Source organism: Equus quagga, chromosome 16 (genome assembly GCF_021613505.1).
Source record: "Equus quagga isolate Etosha38 chromosome 16, UCLA_HA_Equagga_1.0, whole genome shotgun sequence".
NCBI lineage: Eukaryota > Metazoa > Chordata > Mammalia > Perissodactyla > Equidae > Equus > Equus quagga.
The window spans coordinates 476,160-495,099 of NC_060282.1; the positions used below are offsets into that span (position 1 = coordinate 476,160).

Sequence of the window (18,940 nt, forward strand, 5' to 3'; positions counted from 1 at the left end):
TACCATAGTCAAGACAGTGTGGTGTTGGCAAAAGAATACACAAATCAATCAATGGAATAGAATAGAGAGCCAAGAAACAGACCCCCATAAATATAGTCAACTGATCTTTGACAGAGGACCAAAGGCAATACAATGGAGCAGAGTCAGTCTTTGCAACAAATGGTGCTGGAACAGCTGGACATGCACAAGTGAAAAAAAAAAAAGAATCTAGACACAGACATTACACTTTTCACAAAAATTACCTCAAAATGGATCACAGACCTAAATGTAAAACACAAAACTAACTCCCAGAAGGTAACATAGGAGAAAACATAGATGACCTTGGGTATGGTGATGACTTTTTAGGTACAACATCAAAGCACAATCCATGAGAGAAGTAATTGATAAACTGGATTTCATTAAAATTAGAAACTTCTGCTCTGTGAAGGACAGTGACAAGAGCATGAGAGACAAGTCACAGACTGTGAGAAAATATTTGCAAAAGACATATCTGATACTCAAGGACTGTTATTCAAAATATGCAGAGAACTCTTAAAACTCCACAATGAGAAAACAAACAACCTGATTTTAAAATAGGCTAAAGACCTAAAGAGAACTCACCAAAGAAGATATACGAATGGCAAATAAGCATATGAAAGGTGGTCCACATTATATGTCATCAGGGAAATGCAAATTAAAACAACAGTTAGACACCACTATACACCAATTAGAAGACAAAAATTTAGAACACTGACAACACCAAATGCTGGTGAGGATGTGGAGCAACAGGAACTCTTATTCATTGCTGGTGGGAATGCAAAATGTACAGCCACTTTGGAAGACAATTTGGCAGTTTCCTATAAAATTAAACATACCCTTACTGTGGGATCCAGCTGTTGTGCTCCTTGGTACTTACCCAAAGGACGTGAAAACTTACGTCCACACAAAAACCTGCACGCAAATGTTTACAGCAGCTTTATTAATAATTGCCAAAACCTGGAAGCAACCAAGACGTCCTTCAGTAGGTGAATGTATAAATAAGCTGTGGTCCATCCAGACAGTTGGATGATATTCAGTGCTAAAAAGAAGTAAGCTATCAAACCATGAAAGGAGCACCGTTAAATGCATATGACTGAGTGAAAGAAGCTAATCTGAAAAGTTACATACTGCATGATTCCAGTTATATGACATTCTGGAATCATACAGACTGTAACCTTTGCACAGTGGCTTCTTTGGAGGCCAAAGATCTGCTCACTGGCTTGGCTTCTGTGGAGACAATACAAAGATTATTGGTTGCCGACAATTGGGGGAAGAAGGGATGAATAGGAGGACCACAGAGGAATGAAAATACTAATACTCTGTATAATATCTTAATGGTGGATACATGTCATTATACATTTATCCAAACCCACAGAATGTACAACACCAAGAGTGAACCATAAAGCACACTAAGGACTTGGGTGATTATGGTGTTGCAACAGATGTACCACTCTGATTCAGATGTTGGTAACTGGGGAGGCTGTGCATGAGTAGGGGCAGGGGGTTTCTGGGAAATCTCTGTACCTTCTTTGCAGTTTTGCTGTGAACCTAAAAATGCTTTAAAAAACAATGTCAAAAAAAAAAAAGAATTAAATATCTGTTTAAAATAGGCTAAAAACCTAAATAGATACCTCACCAAAGAAGATATACAGATGGCAAATAAGCATATGAAAGATGCTCCACATTATATGTCATCAGGGAAATGCAAATTAAAACAACAGTTAGATACCACTATACATCTATTAGAAGACGAAAATTTAGAACACTGACCAAATATGGGCAAGGATGTGGAGCAAATAGGAAATCTATTCTAGAACTGGAAAATGTAATAACAAAAACTAAGGACTCAGTAGATGAGTGTAAGAGCAGATTAAACATAGCTGAATACAAAATTAGTAAATTGTAAGGTAGATGAGAAGAAAATATCTGTTGTGAAGTGTAGAAAGTCCAGGGAATGGGAAAGACACAATATGGCATGAAACCATATGGCACATAGTGAAAAGGACTGTAATTGATCCCAGAAGAGAGGAGAGAGGAAATGGGATAAAGGTAATGTTTGAAAAGGTAATGGTCAAGAGTTTCCAAAAATTACACAGCCACAGATTGAAGAAGTGCTGTGAATCCCAGACACTTAAACACGTGTGCTGAATATGAAATACAAAAAGAAAATCCTGGGCCAGACCTTGTGGCCTAGTGGTTAAGTTCAGCATGCTCCACTTCAGCGGCCTGGGGTTCAGTTCCCAGGCATGGACCTATACCACTCTGTTAGCAGCCATGCTGTGCTGGCAGCCCACATACTAAAAAATAGAGGGAGAGTGGCATGGATGTTAGCTCAGGGCAAATCTTCCTCAGCAAAAAGAAAAGAAAATCCTAACACCAGCCAGAAGTTGTTTGAGGGAGAGTGGAAGTGGCAGAGGTGAGCCCCACTCATCTCTCCTGGACTTGAAGTCCCACCCCTGGCATTGCAGATGCAGCCATGGGCCCCAAGTGCTGACCTTGAGTGGGCAGAGCACAGTGTGGGCACTGAGTCTGCACATCCTGCCAGCAGCTTCCCAGGGCAGTGTCACTCGTGGTCACCAAGCAATTGAGGTTCAGAAGAGGCCACACATGCAGCATGGCCCCCAACTGGGTGGAGAGGCCAGGATTCAGCCCCATAACCCCTAGGGACTGTGGGAGTTATGCAGGCTTTAGCAGGCATCTCCATCCAGGTGCAGAGTGCTGACTGTGAGGGCAGAGGGCACAGGGGGTCAGTCAGCCTTTTGGGATCTCACAGGAGCCTCTGTGGTTGAAAACAGGGCTTGACATGCTGGTGCACGTGGCACGTCACCCCACTGTGCAGTAGGAGCAGGGGCAGGTGCTGAGCCCAGGAGCGAGGCCTGCAGGGAAGTATGCATATCGAGAGAGAGGCCTCCCTCTGGGAGGGCCGCCTCTGGGTTCTCCATTACAGAAATAGTTGTGTGCCTGGTGCTGTGCTGGGACCAGAGCAGAGACACACAGAGAGGCCCTCGCAGGTAGTGTCATGATGGGCAGCAGCCAGGGACCTTGGGGAAGCTCCCTAGGCAGGAGAGACCCCTGGAGGGGAGGGCTGCAGGGCTGAGTCAGGAGGTGTGTGAGGGGAGCTCCCAGGACAGAGGGCAGCTACATCCTGGGGTCAGGGCCCTAGCAACGAAGGGTGCACAGGTTGTTTACAGGGAGCCCTCTAGAAAGTACCAGGCCCCCACAGCCTGCAGTCTCATTTTGGGGGTGAGGAGGATGCTGAGAAATGACCAGTCCTTCTGGGCCCTGACTTCAAATGCCCATGAGGCCAGGGCGGGTGGGTAATGGCTCCAGGCTGGCAGTGGGGCCAGACTTCCACTTCCCCCAGGTAACCTGTGCCTGTCCCCCTCAGGACCTCCTCACTCCGGTGGAACTCGGGCACCAAGGAACGCATGCTCATCAAAGTTGCTGACCGGGAGCCCAGCTTCCTCTCCCCGCAGGGTAACGGCTACCCCCTGGACAGTCAGCCTGGGGGCCGCTCCCGCAGACCCTCAGGTGGGCAGCACTCACCCAGCCTGCAGACATTTGCCCCTGATGCAGACGGTTCCGTCTTCTTCCCTGAGCGGAGACCGTCGCCCTTCCTGAAGAGGGCTGATCTCGGGAGCTGCTCCCCACTGCTGGCTCAGCCCCGCAAGCCTGCTGGTGACTCGCAGCCCTCCTCCCCACGCTATGCCTATGAACCCCCTCTCTACGAGGAGCCCCCTGTGGAGTACCAGGCCCCCATCTACGACGAGCCCCCCATGGACGTACAGTACGAGGCTGGCGGGGGCTACCAGGCCGGCTCGCCCCAGCGGTCCCCGGGCCGCAAACCGCCGCCCTTCCCACAGTCGCCCAAGCAGGCCTCCGCCTCACCCTACCAGCAGCTGGTGCTCACCAGGCAGAAGTGCCCCGAGCGCTTCCTGAGCCTCGAGTACAGCCCCGCGGGCAAGGAGTATGTGCGGCAGCTGGTGTACGTGGAGCAGGCTGGCTCAAGCCCCAAGCTGCGCTCAGGCCCACGCCACAAGTATGCGCCCAACCCCGGGGGTGGCTCACTCTCCTTGCAGCCCAGCCCCTGCCCACTGCGGGACCAACGCCTGGGGGTCACGTCTGGGGACTACAGCAGCATGCAGGGCCCTGAGCCGCGGCACACCCAGCCACCCACGCCACTGCCCCAGGCCCAGGACGACGCCATGTCCTGGTCCAGCCAGCAGGACACCATGTCCTCAACGGGCTACTCCCCAGGCACACGCAAGAGGAAGAGCAGGAACCCGTCTCTGTGTCATGCCCCCAGCACCTCATCTGCTGACGGCCCTGGGGACCGCGACCTGCTCAGCGAGCAGCCCCTGGCTGAGGAACGGCCCTCGTGTGGGCCCAGCCTGGCCCCAGTGAAGCGCACAGAGAGCAAGGCGGGTGAGGCAGATGGGGCACGGGGCACAGCCGAGCCCTTCCTGGCTCAGGCGCGGCTGGCCTGGGAAGCACAGCAGGCCCACTTCCACCTGAAGCAGAGGGGCAGCTGGGACTCCCAGCAGGACGGCTCGGGCTATGAGAGCGACGGGGCCGTGCCTCTGCCCATGCCGGGGCCCGTGGTGCGTGCCTTCAGTGAGGATGAGGCACTGGCCCAGCAGGAGAGCAAGCACTGGCAGAGGGGCGCCTTGGAGAGGCTCGCCTTCCCCCAGATCCTGCTCGAGAAAAGCGTCTCTGTGCAGACCAACCTGGCCTCACCGGAGCCCTACCTCCACCCCTCACAGGTAGGGACACGTGGCCACGGCGAGGCCCCAGGCAGGGTGGGCTGGCACTCAGGTTCCTGGCTGGTTTGGTGACAGGTTGCAGATGCCCCTGAGGCTCCCAGCTGCGCAGGGCTCCCTCACGTCAGCTCCCGGCCAGGCCTAGCCGGGTGCTGGCAAGTCACCTGGGGTCCAGAGGCTGTGCCCTGATGCCAGGCCAGGCAGGGGAGATGGGCAGGCAGCCACCCACCCACTCTATTTTCCCACCTGTGAATGGCTTTTCAGGTGAGGAACTGTGCAGGTGGAGCGTCAGGCCCTCCTCCCATGGCTCAGAACTCTTTTCGAGCAAGGCTCCCCACACACAGGGAGACTGGACACCTGGCCCTGGGGTCCAGGACATGCTTAGCAGGCCCCAGGTGGCTCCTAGGACCTCAGGCTGCAGCTGGAGACGAAGCAGAGGCCTGGCCTAGTGTATGCTCCCTGGGCAGTGCCGGGCACAGACATCAGTCAGGCCCTAAGGGCCTGCAGGCACCTTCTGTCCAGGTCATGTGCTGGGAGCCCTGTGCCCCAGGACTCAGTGTAGGCCAGTGTCCTAGTTCTTACCTCCTGGCCCCTGACCTTTCACACCAGTCTGCTGCATGAAGTCAAAGCTGAGGGTCTTCCCTGGCATCTGCTTGGAGCTGCCAGTGGCCGGAGGGCCTCCCGGTGTCAGACTCCTCACATTCACCCCAAACCTTGCCAAGGAAGAGGTGCCAAGGGCCTGGTGACCTTGGGCAACCAGCATCCCCCAGGCCAGGCCACCTTAGTGCCCTTCCAGGCTGGAGAGCTCAGAACAGCATTTCTGTCTGTGGCTTGTAACACGGGAGGACACAAGACAGATGGGAAGAGGCAGCCTGGGTAGGTGGGAGATGGAGAATGAGCAGCAAGAACCTGCTCCTCAGACAGAGGGCACGGGAGCTCCCAAGAGCGCCAGGTGAGGAGGAGCTGTTATCTGAGTGACAGGCCTTGTGCAGTTAGGCTGAGGCCGTTAGGGAGGCAGGCAGGGGCCTTGGAGCAACCCCCACTCTTCCCAGCATCACGGGATGGGAGGCTTGCAGCCCACAGCCCCGCTGAGGCCTGATCCTGCCTCTGCACGGCATCACTCTACCCGAGATGCCATATGGGCATCTTTGCTGGGGAAAGTGGACACAGCAACAGGGAAGGGGAGGTGGTTTTGAGGACCAAGGGAGAATTTGTGTTTCTCTGTCAGACTTTGCATCTGGGGTCTTCCGCGTCTTCATGGGGCTGCCCTTTCCATCTGCTTCCCAACCTCGAAGCTCAGTGAACCAGCAGAAGCAAAACAGCAGCAGCAAGGCCAGCAGGAGGCAGCCCTGCCACACCCTGTGGGCCCCCACACACGGGGCCAGTGTCCAGCCTGGGGAGGGCCACGTGAGCACCTGTGGGTGCTGCGTCCCTGGCATCTCCCCACCTGGGGCTACAGGCACCTCGAGAAGCCGAGGAAAAGCACATGCGGTTTCCTCCCACCTCTAGGCCCACGCTGGCCCCTACAACCCTTGGTATCAGGAGCAGGGAGGGTACCTCCTGGAGGTCAACTCTCAGGGTAGAGGTTGGAAGAAGGGCCTCTCTGAGTCCCTGCCCCAGCCTTTCGAGAGGACGGTGCTAGCATGTCTTTACGAAGCGAGTGGAACAAGATGAGGTGCAAAGCTGGAAGCCCAGGCCTAGCCCCAGCCTGGGTTGCCCAGCAAAAGTTGTTTTCCTGCCTCCCCTGCCAGCAGGTCACCTGAATGCCCACCCCACCCTACCCTGGCCTTACTCCTCCAGCAGCCTTGGGGCCAGCAGGGAGGCCACGCCTCTCAGCTGACTGGGTCAGGTGGGACCCCCACCCCCTCACAGCCCCTCTGTGCTCCCCAGTCCGAGGATCTCGGGACCTGTGCCCAGTTTGAGAGCAGCCGACAGACCCGCAGTGTGATGCCCAGTGCCAGCTGCGTGTTCCCCACCTTCACGCTGCGCAAGCCATCCTCGGAGACCGACATTGAAAACTGGGCCTCCAAGCACTTCAACAAGCACACGCAGGGCCTCTTCCGGCGGAAGGTGTCCATTGCCAACATGCTAGCCTGGAGCAGTGAGTCCATCAAGAAGCCCATGATCGTGACCAGCGACCGCCACGTGAAGAAGGAGGCCTGCGAGATCTTCAAACTGATCCAGATGTACATGGGCGACCGACGCGCCAAGGCAGACCCACTGCACGTGGCCCTGGAGATTGCCACTAAGGGCTGGAGCGTGCAGGGCCTGCGGGACGAGCTTTACATTCAGCTGTGCCGGCAGACCACGGAGAACTTCCGCCTCGAGAGCCTGGCCCGCGGCTGGGAGCTCATGGCCATCTGTCTTGCCTTCTTCCCGCCCACACCCAAGTTCCACTCCTACTTGGAGGGCTACATCTACCGGCACATGGACCCCGTCAATGACACCAAAGGTAAGGCCCAGCACATGGGACTCCTTGCCACCTTGGGCTCTGCCACCAGCTCAGGTAAGTGCTGTGGCGAGAGCTTCCTGGCCTGCGCTGGGCAGTGCCTCAGGGGCAGCAGGTACATGGGAGCTGACACAGCACTTCCAAGCAGACACATGTGCCCCCTAAGGGCCCCATTCTGGGTTTCCCCTGGGCACTGAAGCCCTAGGAAGAGCCGCAGGCAGTCCTGGCACAGGGTCCCCCGGCCACGGGCCAATAGGAAGGGGGGCCTGAACAAGGACACATGGCATCCATGTCTTAGCCAGCCAGTGTCCACTCTGTTCTGAAGCCACTGTGGCTCTTCACCCTGCCTAATGAGGGCAGAAGCAAAAAGCCTAAGAGCAGGGAGGCCATGGTCGGCCTGTAGGTGCTTACTGCATTTGCTTTCAACCGTCCTGCAGCCTGGAGGAGTGACCACCTCAGCCTGGCTCAGGCCATCTGTTGTAGGTGGGAAGGAGACTGTGCGGTCCTGGAGGAGGGCTTCTCAGAGTGGGGAGGAGCATGGTGATCACAGCGTTCATTGGCCCAGCACCAGGTCTGGCAAGACCAGCAGGCCCTTGGGGTGCTGCAAGCTGAGAGGCCCTGAGCTTCCCCAAGGGGTCAGAGATTGGGACCAGTACGAGTAGCCACCTGCTATGGCAGCCTGAGGCCAAGTGCAGGGCCAAATTCTGCCTGGGGCTCCCAAAGGCCATGCGTCAGGTCCATCTGGGCCCAGGCCTGGCCTGCTCGGGGGAAGACTAGGGACCATGGTCCTGCTGGCCAGGCGGTGCCCATGCAGCTGACCTGGCAGCTGGCTGTAGTCTGAGGCTGGGCAGAGTGAACATGGGGACAGGGCCATAGGCAGCACTAGGCTGTCTGCCACCCTGATAGTCCTGGGTGTCCACAGGGCACAGCCACGGAACCAGCGTCCAGACAAGCACATGCACAAATGCACATGCATGCACACACTCAAGCTCCCACACGCCCTCCAGGTCAGACGTGCTGTAGACTGCTCTGCAGGAGGACCTTGCTCAAGCCTAGGTGTGGGGGGCCAGGGCGTGTGTACACAGTGATGGGGGCTACAGCTGCTTGGCAGTGGTGGGCCCCAGTGAAGGTGCATCGAGCACATCCAGCGTGTCAGCTGTTTGGGGGGATGTCTTGGAAGCCCTGAGATTTTTGCCCAGGCACACAGTTTTGAAGCAGGATCACTGGACACAACAGACAGCTCCCTCCACTTGCAGACGTGCAGCCTGGCGGGGGCCTGGATCTGCCTCATTCTTCTCAGGCCTTTCCAGGAGCAGGTGAGCCCTGACTGGCTTCATGGTTCATCTCAGCTTCTTCCAAAAAGGCCTCGAGATGTCACTGCCTTGAGCAGGAGGCTTGGAAGTGTTGCCCACTGCTCAGCACGCAGCCCTTGAGGCCCCAGGGAGTGCTTGCTGAGTGAAAAGGTGAGTGAGCAGTGAACACACAGAGGCCGGAGGCTCCCAGGGCCATTCCCGCTGCCCATCGGGGCTTCCACAGGGAGTTTAGGCCTCAGGCCCCGTCCAGGGCCTAGCAGGACACTCCCCTTGCCACAGAGGTTTGTGCACCTTTGTCCTAGTGTCTACACCAGGAGGCCTGGCTGGCATGTAAGAGGGAATAGGGGATCAGCCTAGGCATCCATGGCTTTGAGCCCTCTTCCCCCACCCCTTGAATAAGGCCAGGTGGTCTCAGAGGGCTGTATGGTCTGGGCTCACAGAGGGAGACAGGATCTGCATGGTCCTGTTGGCGGGGGCCTGCGTCTAGGCTTGGGGATCGGGTCTCATGTCTATGGCATGGGGCCGCCCTCCAGCCAGAACCCTGTCCCCAACCCCAAGAGCCACTGCTGGGTGGGCATCTGCTGCAGGCCCTGCTCAGCACTGAGCCCAGAGGAGAGGGCTCGCACTCCTTCCCACCGGCCCATCAACAATGTGGGTGCTGAGTGTCGGTCAAGAACGCAGGCCCCATCAGCCCAGGAGAATGTAGCCTGCATTTAGCAGAAGAAACCTACAGCGGGTCCCAGGAGTGCCAGAGAGGGCAGAGCTGAGCCTCACCCTCAATCCCACTGCCTGCCTTGGCCTCAGAAGCCTTTGATTCGTCTGCCAGCATGTGTACGACATCTCTTCTGTGTGGTCATAACCCTAAGGGACCAAGGTGCCATGCAGTGAGCCCCAGTTCACATGCCCCCCAGCTTAGCCTCGTCTCACACATGGTCACACCCTGGTGCCAGCCACCAGCAGGAGGGTTTCACAGCTTGTCTCCCGGGACCTCCATAAGCACAGACATCACAGGGGTGCTTAGTGGTGGACACAGCCGACTACAGCTCTTCTATCTGCTCTGCAAAGGAGCCCTTTGGAAGGCTGTAGACCCTGAGGTGTTTCATTCACTGCTTATGCATTCGTGTGTGCAGCAAGACTTACTGGCTCCCAGGTAAAGATGTCAGATTGAACGACATGCGTTTACTTGGACTCCACCTTGAACTCCTGTTAAAAGAACAGTGAAGGAATTTTTTAAAGGAAAAAAGAGAAACCCTCATAAGAGAATGTAAAATGGTGCAGCCAATGTGGAAAACAGTCTGGAGGCTTCTCAAAAAATTGAACATAGAACTACCATAGGATTCAGTAATTCCACTTCTGGGTATATACCCAAAAGAATTGAAAACAGAAACATAAACAGATATTTGCACACCCATGTTAATAGCAGCGTTATTCACAATAGCCAAGAGGTGTAAGCAGCCTAAGTGTTCCTCAGTGGATGAATAGGTAAACAAAATACATAGGATGGAATACTATTCAGCCTAAAGAAAGAAGGGAATTCTGACACATGCTACAACATGGATGAATCTTGAGGACATTATGCTAAGTGAAATAAGCAAGTCGCAAAGAAACACCTACTGTATGATTCCACATACGAGACCCCTAGGGGAGTCAAATTCATAGAGACAGAAAGTAGAATGGTGGTTGCCATGAATTAGGGGGAGGGAGAAAGGAGAGTTGTTAATGCATACAGAGTTTCCATCTGGGAAGATGAAAAAGTTCTGGAGATGGATGGTGGCAATGGTCGCACAACAGTATGGATGTAATTAATGCCACTGAGCTGTAAATTAATTTTAAATGATTAAAATTGTAAATTTTATGTATATTTTGTCACAATAAAAAAAAATTAGCCCCACAAGGACAAAGAGAATGGAAGAGGAAGAACAACTATGTTTTGGAAGCTGAAAAACGCATGGACGAGTATCAGGAAACTGACTTGGTAGACCAAAAAAGGTGCATCCCAGCAGACAGTAGGAAAGCTAGGAAGCTGAAGCAGGCAGCAAACCCTTACAAGCTCACTTGTGGGTGAGCCAGCTTTCTTTAGCAGTGGTTTGGAAAGGGGCGACCTTAAAGTTGAAAAGAAAAGGACTAGCTGAAAGTCTGTTCAAGAAACAAAGGAGCTACTGTGGAGGAGGTGAGGGCATAGATTCTGGACCCAGAGCATCTGGACTCAAATCCCAGCTACATTTTCAAAACAGGTCATATTCTATGCCATAAAACAAGTCTCAATAAATGTTAAATAATGGTGGTTGCTGTGGATTGGGGGAGGGAGAAATGGAGAGTTGTTTAATATGTACAGAGTTTCCATTTGGGAAGATGAAAAAGTGTGTTCTCTAACCATAACGGAATTAAATTAACGATCAGTAACACAGAGATCTCTGGAAAATCCCCCCGTATTTGGAAACTAAAGAACATACTACTGAGCCAGCCCTGATGGCCTAGTGGTTAAAGTTCAGTGTGCTCCACTTTGGCAGCCTGGGTTTGGTTCCCAGGCATGGAACCACACCACTCATCTGTAGCTACGCTGTGGTGGCAGCTCACATAGAAGAACTTGGACCTGCAACTAGAATGAATATACAACTATGTACTAGGGCTTTGGGGAGGGAAAAAAAACAACATACTACTGAATAACCCATGGATCAAATAAAAATCAAAAGGGAAATTAGAAAGTATTTCGAAAGGAAAGAAAATAAAAACAAAACATATTAGAATTTGTGAGATGCAGCCAAAGCTGTTCTTAGAGGGAAATTTTTAGCACCAAAATGCCTGTATTAGAAAATAAGATCTCAAATCAATTACCTCAGCTTCTACTTTAAGAAACTTAAAAAAAAATAATAAATTATATTAAAATAAGCAGAAGAAAGGAAATAAAGAAGATCAAAGTAGAAATCAATAAAAGAGAAAACAGAAAAACAAACAGAAAGTCAGTGAAACAAAAAGCTGATTCTTTGTGGGTTGGCCCAGTGGTGTAGCAGTTCAGTTTGTGCACCCTGCTTTGGTGGCCTGGGGTTCACCAGTTCAGATCCTGGGCACGGACTTACACACTGCTTATCAAGCCACACTGTGGCAGGCGTCCCATATATAAAGTAGAGGAAGATGGGCACAGATGTTCGCTCTGGGCCAATCTTCCTCAAAAAAAAAAAAAAAAAAAAAACCAGACTGATTTTTGAGAAGACCAATAAAATTAATAAACCTCCAGCCAGACTGATCAGGACAAAAAGAGAGAAGACATAAATTACCAGTATCAAGAATGAAAGATGATATCACTGCAGATTCAACAGATGTTAAAGAATAATGAAATATTATGAAAAACTTTATGCGAGTACATTTGAAAATTTAGAGGAATAGACAAATTCCTTGAAAGACACACACTACCAAAGATCACTCAATAAGAAATAAATAACCAGAAAAGTCATATATCTATTAAAGAAATTGAATTGGTACTTAAAACCCTTCCCAAAAGGAAAATTCCAGGCCCAAATGGCTTCACGGGTGAATTTTACCAAACATTTCATTGTTTGTGTAACAATTCTTTACAGAATCACCCAGAAAATTGAAGTGGAGGGAATATTTCCCAAATTCACTCTGTACCAAAATTAGAAACAGACGTTATAAAAAACAGCACAGACAGTATCCCTCATGAACATAGAAAAATTCTTAACAGTATTTGAGGAAATTGAATCCAACAATATATTAGAAAGGATAGTGCATCTCGAATAAGTGGGGTTTATCCCAGGAGTGAAAGGTTGGTCTAACATTCAAAAGTCAATCAGTGTAATTTGCCATATCAACAGAGTAAAAAAGAGTAAAGAAGAAAAGTAAAAAAGAAAAGTCACATGATCATCTCAAAGGCATTTGACAAAATTCAACATCCATTCCTGATAAAACTCTAAACAAACTGGGAATAGAAGGGAGCCTCTTCAGGGCCAGCCGGGTCGTGCAGTGGTTAAGTTCGCACATTCTGCTTCAGTGGCCCAGGATTCGCCGGTTTGGAGCCCGGGTGTGGACCTACACACCACTCATCAAGCCGTGCTATGGCAGGCATCCCACATAAAACAGAGGAAGATGGGCACGGATGTTAGCTGAGGGCCACTCTTCCTCAGCAAAAAGAGAAGGACTGGCAGTGGTTGTTAGCTCAGGGCTAATCTTCCTCAAAAAAAAAAAAAAAAAAAGAGGGGAAACTTTTCAACCTGATAAAAGGCATCTATAAAAAACCTGCACTACCCAAAAGAATGGAAAGCAGAGACTCAAACAGATACTCCTACACCAATATTCACAGCAGCATTATTCACAAGAGCCAAAAAGTGGAGACAATCCAAGTGTCCATCAGCAGACGAATGGATAAACAAAATGCGGTCCATCCTTACAATGGCATATTTTCAGCCACAACAAGGAGTGAAGTTCTGATAACGTGCTATAACATGGATGAACCTTGAAAAATTATGCTAAGTGAAAGAAGGCAGACAAAAAAGGGCAAATATTGTATGATTCAACTTATAGGAAATAGCTAAAATAGGCAACTTGATAGAGACAAAAAGTAGGGTAGAGGTTACCAGGAGCTGGGGGAGGGGGAATGAGGAGTTATTGCTTAATGGGGACAGGGTTTCTGTTTGTGGTGATGAGAGGATTTTGGAAATAGATGTGGTGATGGTTGCACAACATTGTGAATGTACTTAATGCCACTGAATTATACACTTAAGAATTGTCAAATGGCTATATTGTTATGTTTATATTTTACCACCAAAACAGCCTTTGGCCAGCATCATACTTAATGGTAAAATGCTGAATGCTTTCCCCCTAAGATCAGGAACAAGGCAAGGACCTCCAACCTCAAGTGCATCTACTCCACATCACGCTGGAGGGCCTGGCCAGTGCAAAGTCAAGAAAAAGAAATAAAAGGCATCCAGATTGGAAAGGAAGTGTGCAGTTGTCTTTATTCACAGGCAAGGTGAAGGTTAGACAAAAGTTTCTTCTTGTAGAAAATCCTATAGGAGCTATAAAAATAGCATTAGAACTAAGAAGTGTGTTTAGCAAGGTTGCAGGATCTAAGACCAAAAATTGATCATGTTTCTATATATTAGCAGCAAACTACTGGAAATGGATATTTTTAAAATAGCATTTGCAATAGCATTATAAAATATGATAAACTTAGGGATAAATCTGACAAGGTACTTGTAAAACTTCTATGCCAAAAACTAAAATGTTGCTGAAAGTCAAGAAGACCTAAATTAGTGGAGAGAGAAACCGTATTTATGAATCAGAACACTCAATATTGCTAAGATGTCACATCTACCCAAACTGATCTATAGATTCAGTCCTAATCAAAATCTTAGTAGGTTAGGGGCTGGCCCTGGCAGAGCGGTTAAGTTCGTGTGCTCCCCTTCAGCAGCCCAGGGCTCACTGGTTGGGATCCTGGGTGCAGACCCATGCATCACTCATCAAGCCACGCTGTGGCAGCATCGCACACAGGAAACTAGAAGGACCTGTAACTAGGATATGCAACTATGTACTGAGGCTTTGGGGAAGGAAGGAAAAAAAGAGGAAGATTGGCAACAGATGTTAGCTCTGGGCCCATCATCCTCACCAAAAAGCATACATTAAAAAAAAAAAAAGGTTTCTTTTTAAATTTAGAAAATAACAGGCTGATTCTCAAATTCATAGAAAATGCACAGGACCTAGAACAGCCAAAACACCTTTGAAAAGAACGGAATGGGAGCAGTGACACTGCCTGACTCCAAGACGCGCTGCAAACGGGCAGCGATCAGGGAAGGTGGTGTCGGCCCAAAGGGGCGGAACAGAGAGTCCATAAATAGACCCAGACACATGGTCAGCTAGTTCTCCACAGAGACGCAAAGGCAGCTCAGTGAAGAAAGGGTAGTGTTTTCCTCCAGTGCTGCTGGGGCACTTGGATATCCAAATGCACAAAATATGAGCTTTCAACCCTTTTTTTGTACTATTTGCAAAAATTAACTCAAAATGGATCGTAAACCAAAATATAAAACCTAAAACTATAAAACTTGTAGAATGTAGGAGAAAATCTTTGTTTTCTTGAGTTAGGCAAAGGATTTTTTATGTGACACTAAAAACACTATCAAAATTAAATCTCCTGTTCTTCAAAAGACACTGTTAAGAGAATGAAAAGATAAACCAGTTACAGACAAGCAAGGATAGGGAGGCTAGAAGGATCTGTGTGGTGGTGGGTTAGAGATGGAGGCATCATTTTGGAAATATTTATAGAGGTGTGTACAGGGGCTGCAAACACATGCATCTTCCCTTCCTTTGTCAGCTGCGAGGGCCTGGAAGCAGTGACACCTCAGGAGCAGAGAGCACACCTGACACCCAGATCTTGGTTTCTAGCACCATTTCCCAGTAAAAGGAACCAGAGCTCCTTGAGAAACAGCTGATTCTAGAGCTGATGCAGGGAATGTAAAAGGTGCAGTGCCGAAAGTGAGGAAGTGGTAGAGAGGGCGAGTGGAGATGGTGGGGTTTGTCACAGGACGCAGGAGCCCACTGAAAGAACACCCTGCAGCCAAAACTGGGGCAATGTGAGCAAGAAAATAAAGTCGTATTGGAGTATAACCCAGAGTGTAAAATGAATATCTCTAAGTCCATACTGATATAAATAAATGATTGATAGACATCTCCCATGCAGAAGAATTACAAATAATTCATGTGGATGGTCCACCATCACGGAGGAGTGTAAGTCCCGCCTAGGGGTGGGCTGTGCACGGCCACTTCCTCCCAGAGAGTGCAGTATGGAGGGCAACAAAGGGGTCTGCATCAGCCAGGCTGACACTTTGTGTGGAGTGAGAGGCATGCCCAGACCAGCCTGAGGGGGGAGCCCCGGCCCCTGCTCTCGCCCAGCGCCACCTCCAGCACCAGCTCAGGAGCTGGGCCCCCGGAATGCAGCCATTCTGGAACCCCGGAATGAAGCCTTTCTGTCAGGGGTGGGTCATGAGCTGACTGCATCCTGTCCCCACTGCCCAGGGGCACTGTCCCTGCACCTTCCTGCCCACCTCCAGCATGAGGAGAGCTGGCTTTCTGGGCAACAGTGCTCAGAAGGGCCCCCGGCACCTCCCCCAGGGTACACACACCCCTCCCTGTCCCCAGAAGTGTGAGCAGGAAGTGGCCGCTTACAGGACACTCGCCCCCACCCCATCTGGGCACTGGCCCAGTGGCCCTGTCTCCCCTTGAGGAATCCAGCAGGGGTGACACCTTCCCAGCTGAACGGCAGCCCCCGGCAGGCCCAGGGGCCTCCTCGTGGCTGCGTGGGGACCCATGTGGGCATGTGTTCCTGGCTCTGTGTTCTGTGTCCTCATGGCTCTGTTTGCTCCCCAGTGACACAGCACATGAAAGAGCTCCTGGAAAGGAACACTAAGAAGAAGTCCAAGTTGAGAAAGAAACCCAAGCCTTATGTTGAGGAGCCGGATGGTAGGGCCTCTCCCCGCAGCCCCTGTGCGCTGCGTCTGCACAGCTCTGCTCTCCGGCCTCGGCCGCTTGGCCTTTTCTCTCTAACCGCTTCTGGGCTGGGGTAGGGGGGCACTAACCATCAGGCCTGCGGCCTCCTCCTGAGCCAGCTGGAGGCCTGGGGTCATTGGCGGGGCTCCTGGGAGAGGCCACGCCTGCCTCCCTTTCTCTGTGGAGCTCAGAACAGTTTCCAACTTGCATGCTGGGTTCTCAGTGTGGAGGGGGCATGAGGACAGTTGGCCAAGGCCAACTGGAGGCCCCCAGGTAAGTGTTTGGTGAGGGAGTGCCCATGGTCAAGCACCTCCCTGCCCTGACCTCTAGCCCCGGCATCCCTGGGGCAGGAGCTGAGCTTGGCTGTGCTTCCCTGGTGGGCCCACAGCACAGCCTAGGGGTTTCCCAACCTCCCCCCAGTCCCCCAGCCCTGTCCTTCTCTGGGCCCTGGCTCAGGACCCCCAACCCCGTACAAGCTCCAGGGAAACCCTGTTAACCCCAGGCTGTGCCCCCCTGCTTGGAGATCCAGTGGTCCCCACTGCCCATTGCTGGCACGTCAGCTTCCCCTCCCGGCACCAGGGCTTTGGGACCAACCCCTATCCCACCTCCGGGACTTCCCCCAGCCTTGGCACATCCAGTCCCCCATGCTTGCCCACTCCTCTTTCTCTGAGACCACTTAGCCTTGGCACCCTTTACTCTGGGAAGTGCTCTGGCTGCATGCTGCCCTTGGCAGGAGAAGGGAGGCAGCTGCGATCCAGGATTCCCAGCCCCTTTGGGCCACTCTCATCTGGGACAGGAGTGGAAGGAGCTCTGAGCTCCTGCCTGAGCCCATCCATTAGGGTTATGTTGCAGCAGCGAGGTGGGGCTGGGGACACAGCCAGCAGGCTCCTGTGGCCCAAGTGGTATTGGGTGCAGAGGAGGGAGCTGGACACTGCCCCCTGGGAACCCAGCAGGTTCAGTGCCAAGAGGCAGCAGGTACTGGCTACACCCAGCAGCTTTTGAGCCTTATGGCCAGGCCTCAAGGACTCAGGCCCCAGGTGGGCCTAGACCCTAGCACAGCGGCACAGACGCTAGGAGGGCTAGTGTGTTGCTCCCTCTGTGGGCTGCTGTCTCCCCACCTGTAACACTGGGTACGGGCATGACCTGGCGAGGTCAGAATGGGGCAGAGTGCTCAGAGCAGACTACCCACCAACACCATGAGTGTTTCCCTGGGCTGGCCATGGGAACTGCCGTCACCCAGCACTCAGCAGACACCCCACTGTCCTAGCCCGGGAGGTTGTGCCCATGGAGGTTCAGGTGCAAAGGCACCCCAGCACACGTTGGCCTCAGTTCCTCGTCTGCCCACAAAAACTGTGACACCAGCAGCCACATCTGTCATGCCCTCACTGGGTGCCAGACTCTGAGGGCAGCCCTTTACGGGCACCCTTGTCAACCATGTTGTCCCTGTCCCCATCCTGCAGAGGAGGAAACAAAAGCCCAGAAAGGCTGCATTGTGGCCACGATCACCAGCTGGAGGCAGCCCCAGGGTCTTCAGATCACAGCCTGTTGAGAGGCCTGGTGGGGCCCCAGGAGGCCCTGGGACAGGGGTCAGGGCGTGTCCCTCAGCCCCCAAGACCAGGGATGGGAGGGACTCACCGAGGGAGGGGTATGCACACCCTCAGGATGGAGAAAGGGAGTCCCAGGCTTCTGCCTTGCTGCAAAATGCCCTCCGGGCTCCAAGCGGTCAGGGTACGGCCTGGGTCCTATTTGCTTAAACACCGTCCATTCTCCTTAAACCAAGAGCCTACCCAGAAGGGCCACGTCGGCCTGTGGCCAGAAGTTCCAGGTGCTGTGTCCTGAGCTGACCAGTCAGAGGCTGCAGCTGGGATTCTCTGCCGGGGATCTGTGGGTCCTCGGGGGCCTGAAACCAATTCTCCAGGGTTTAAATGTGTGAGAAATATTTGTCTTCGTTTTGGCTATTCTAAAAAAGAACTCCCTTACCACTTATAATGACAAAACTATTTTGTGATAATTAGAAATGAAAAGATTTTCATGGACTGACATGTTTGTGTTTTTCACACTGGGGTCCAAAGATCCCAGTATCAGAAGTCCACAGAAACTGCTTCCTTTGAAAGAAGACTCTATTTGGATTTCAGACTTGAGTCTAGAGGCCTCCCTCTGGCAGACAGCAGGCACATGGGCCCAGAAGGGGCCAGTCTGGAGCCTGGAGGCACATGTTCAGCCCATCTGCCTGTCCATCCCTTGGTCTGAGGCACCCTGGCCCAGACGGCTCCTCTGGGCTCGGCCTAACTGTGTGCTTTCTGCCTCACCACTGCATCTCCTTCCTTTCCCTTGCCTAGGCTAGAAGAGATGCTCCACACATTTCAGACGCACCCTGAGTGGGGTCCCCTCCCTCTTCTCTCTCCCCTCTCTGCTTGGAGAGCCCCCTGGCAGAGATCCCCCACAAGGTTGCCCTCGGAATGCTGGCCCAGCCATCCGCCCGTGACCACCAGCTAGAACTTCTGCTGCCAGGGGCGGAGTTTTAGGAAGCCTCCTCTGTCGAGAAAGGAGACCAGCCCTCTGCTTGCTGCCTTCAGCCACCTCCAGTGGCACTGCCCTCCCAGCAACACCCAGGCTCAGGACACGGGGATTCCCCTCCACCACAGGCCAAGCCTCGGGCCTCCCTCTCTCTGACTCCCGCCCAGGTAGCCCTCAGCCAAGCAGGTGTGGGGCACCATGGGCTGAGGCCCACTCCCAGGGCTACCCAGAATTCCTCCTAGAGGCAGGGCTGCAGGAGAGCTGGGCCCGCTGTCCAGCCAGCCCCAGGCGCCCTCGTGCAGTGCTGGCCCAAGGCAGTGGGCACCAAGCTCCTCCAAGCCTGCTGCACGTCGACACCCCCCCTGAGAGGGCCAGCAGGGGAGGGAGCA

General features: G+C 52.4%; 1 protein-coding gene across 3 annotated transcripts in view; it reads left to right on the plus strand.

The window, feature by feature from the left end:
• Positions 1 to 18,940, plus strand: part of ARHGAP39 (Rho GTPase activating protein 39) — a 123,909-nt gene that overhangs the window by 99,748 nt on the left and 5,221 nt on the right. Inside the window, exons 5-7 of one of the 3 annotated variants that reach the window (XM_046642264.1) lie at positions 3,407 to 4,781; positions 6,669 to 7,230; positions 15,915 to 16,007. In XM_046642264.1, the coding sequence (XP_046498220.1) occupies positions 3,407 to 4,781; positions 6,669 to 7,230; positions 15,915 to 16,007 (2,030 nt within the window). Of the gene's footprint in view, positions 1 to 3,406; positions 4,782 to 6,668; positions 7,231 to 13,378; positions 13,980 to 15,914; positions 16,008 to 18,940 lie in introns of those variants that run through there. The other 2 variants (XM_046642266.1, XM_046642265.1) reach the window with 2 other exon arrangements.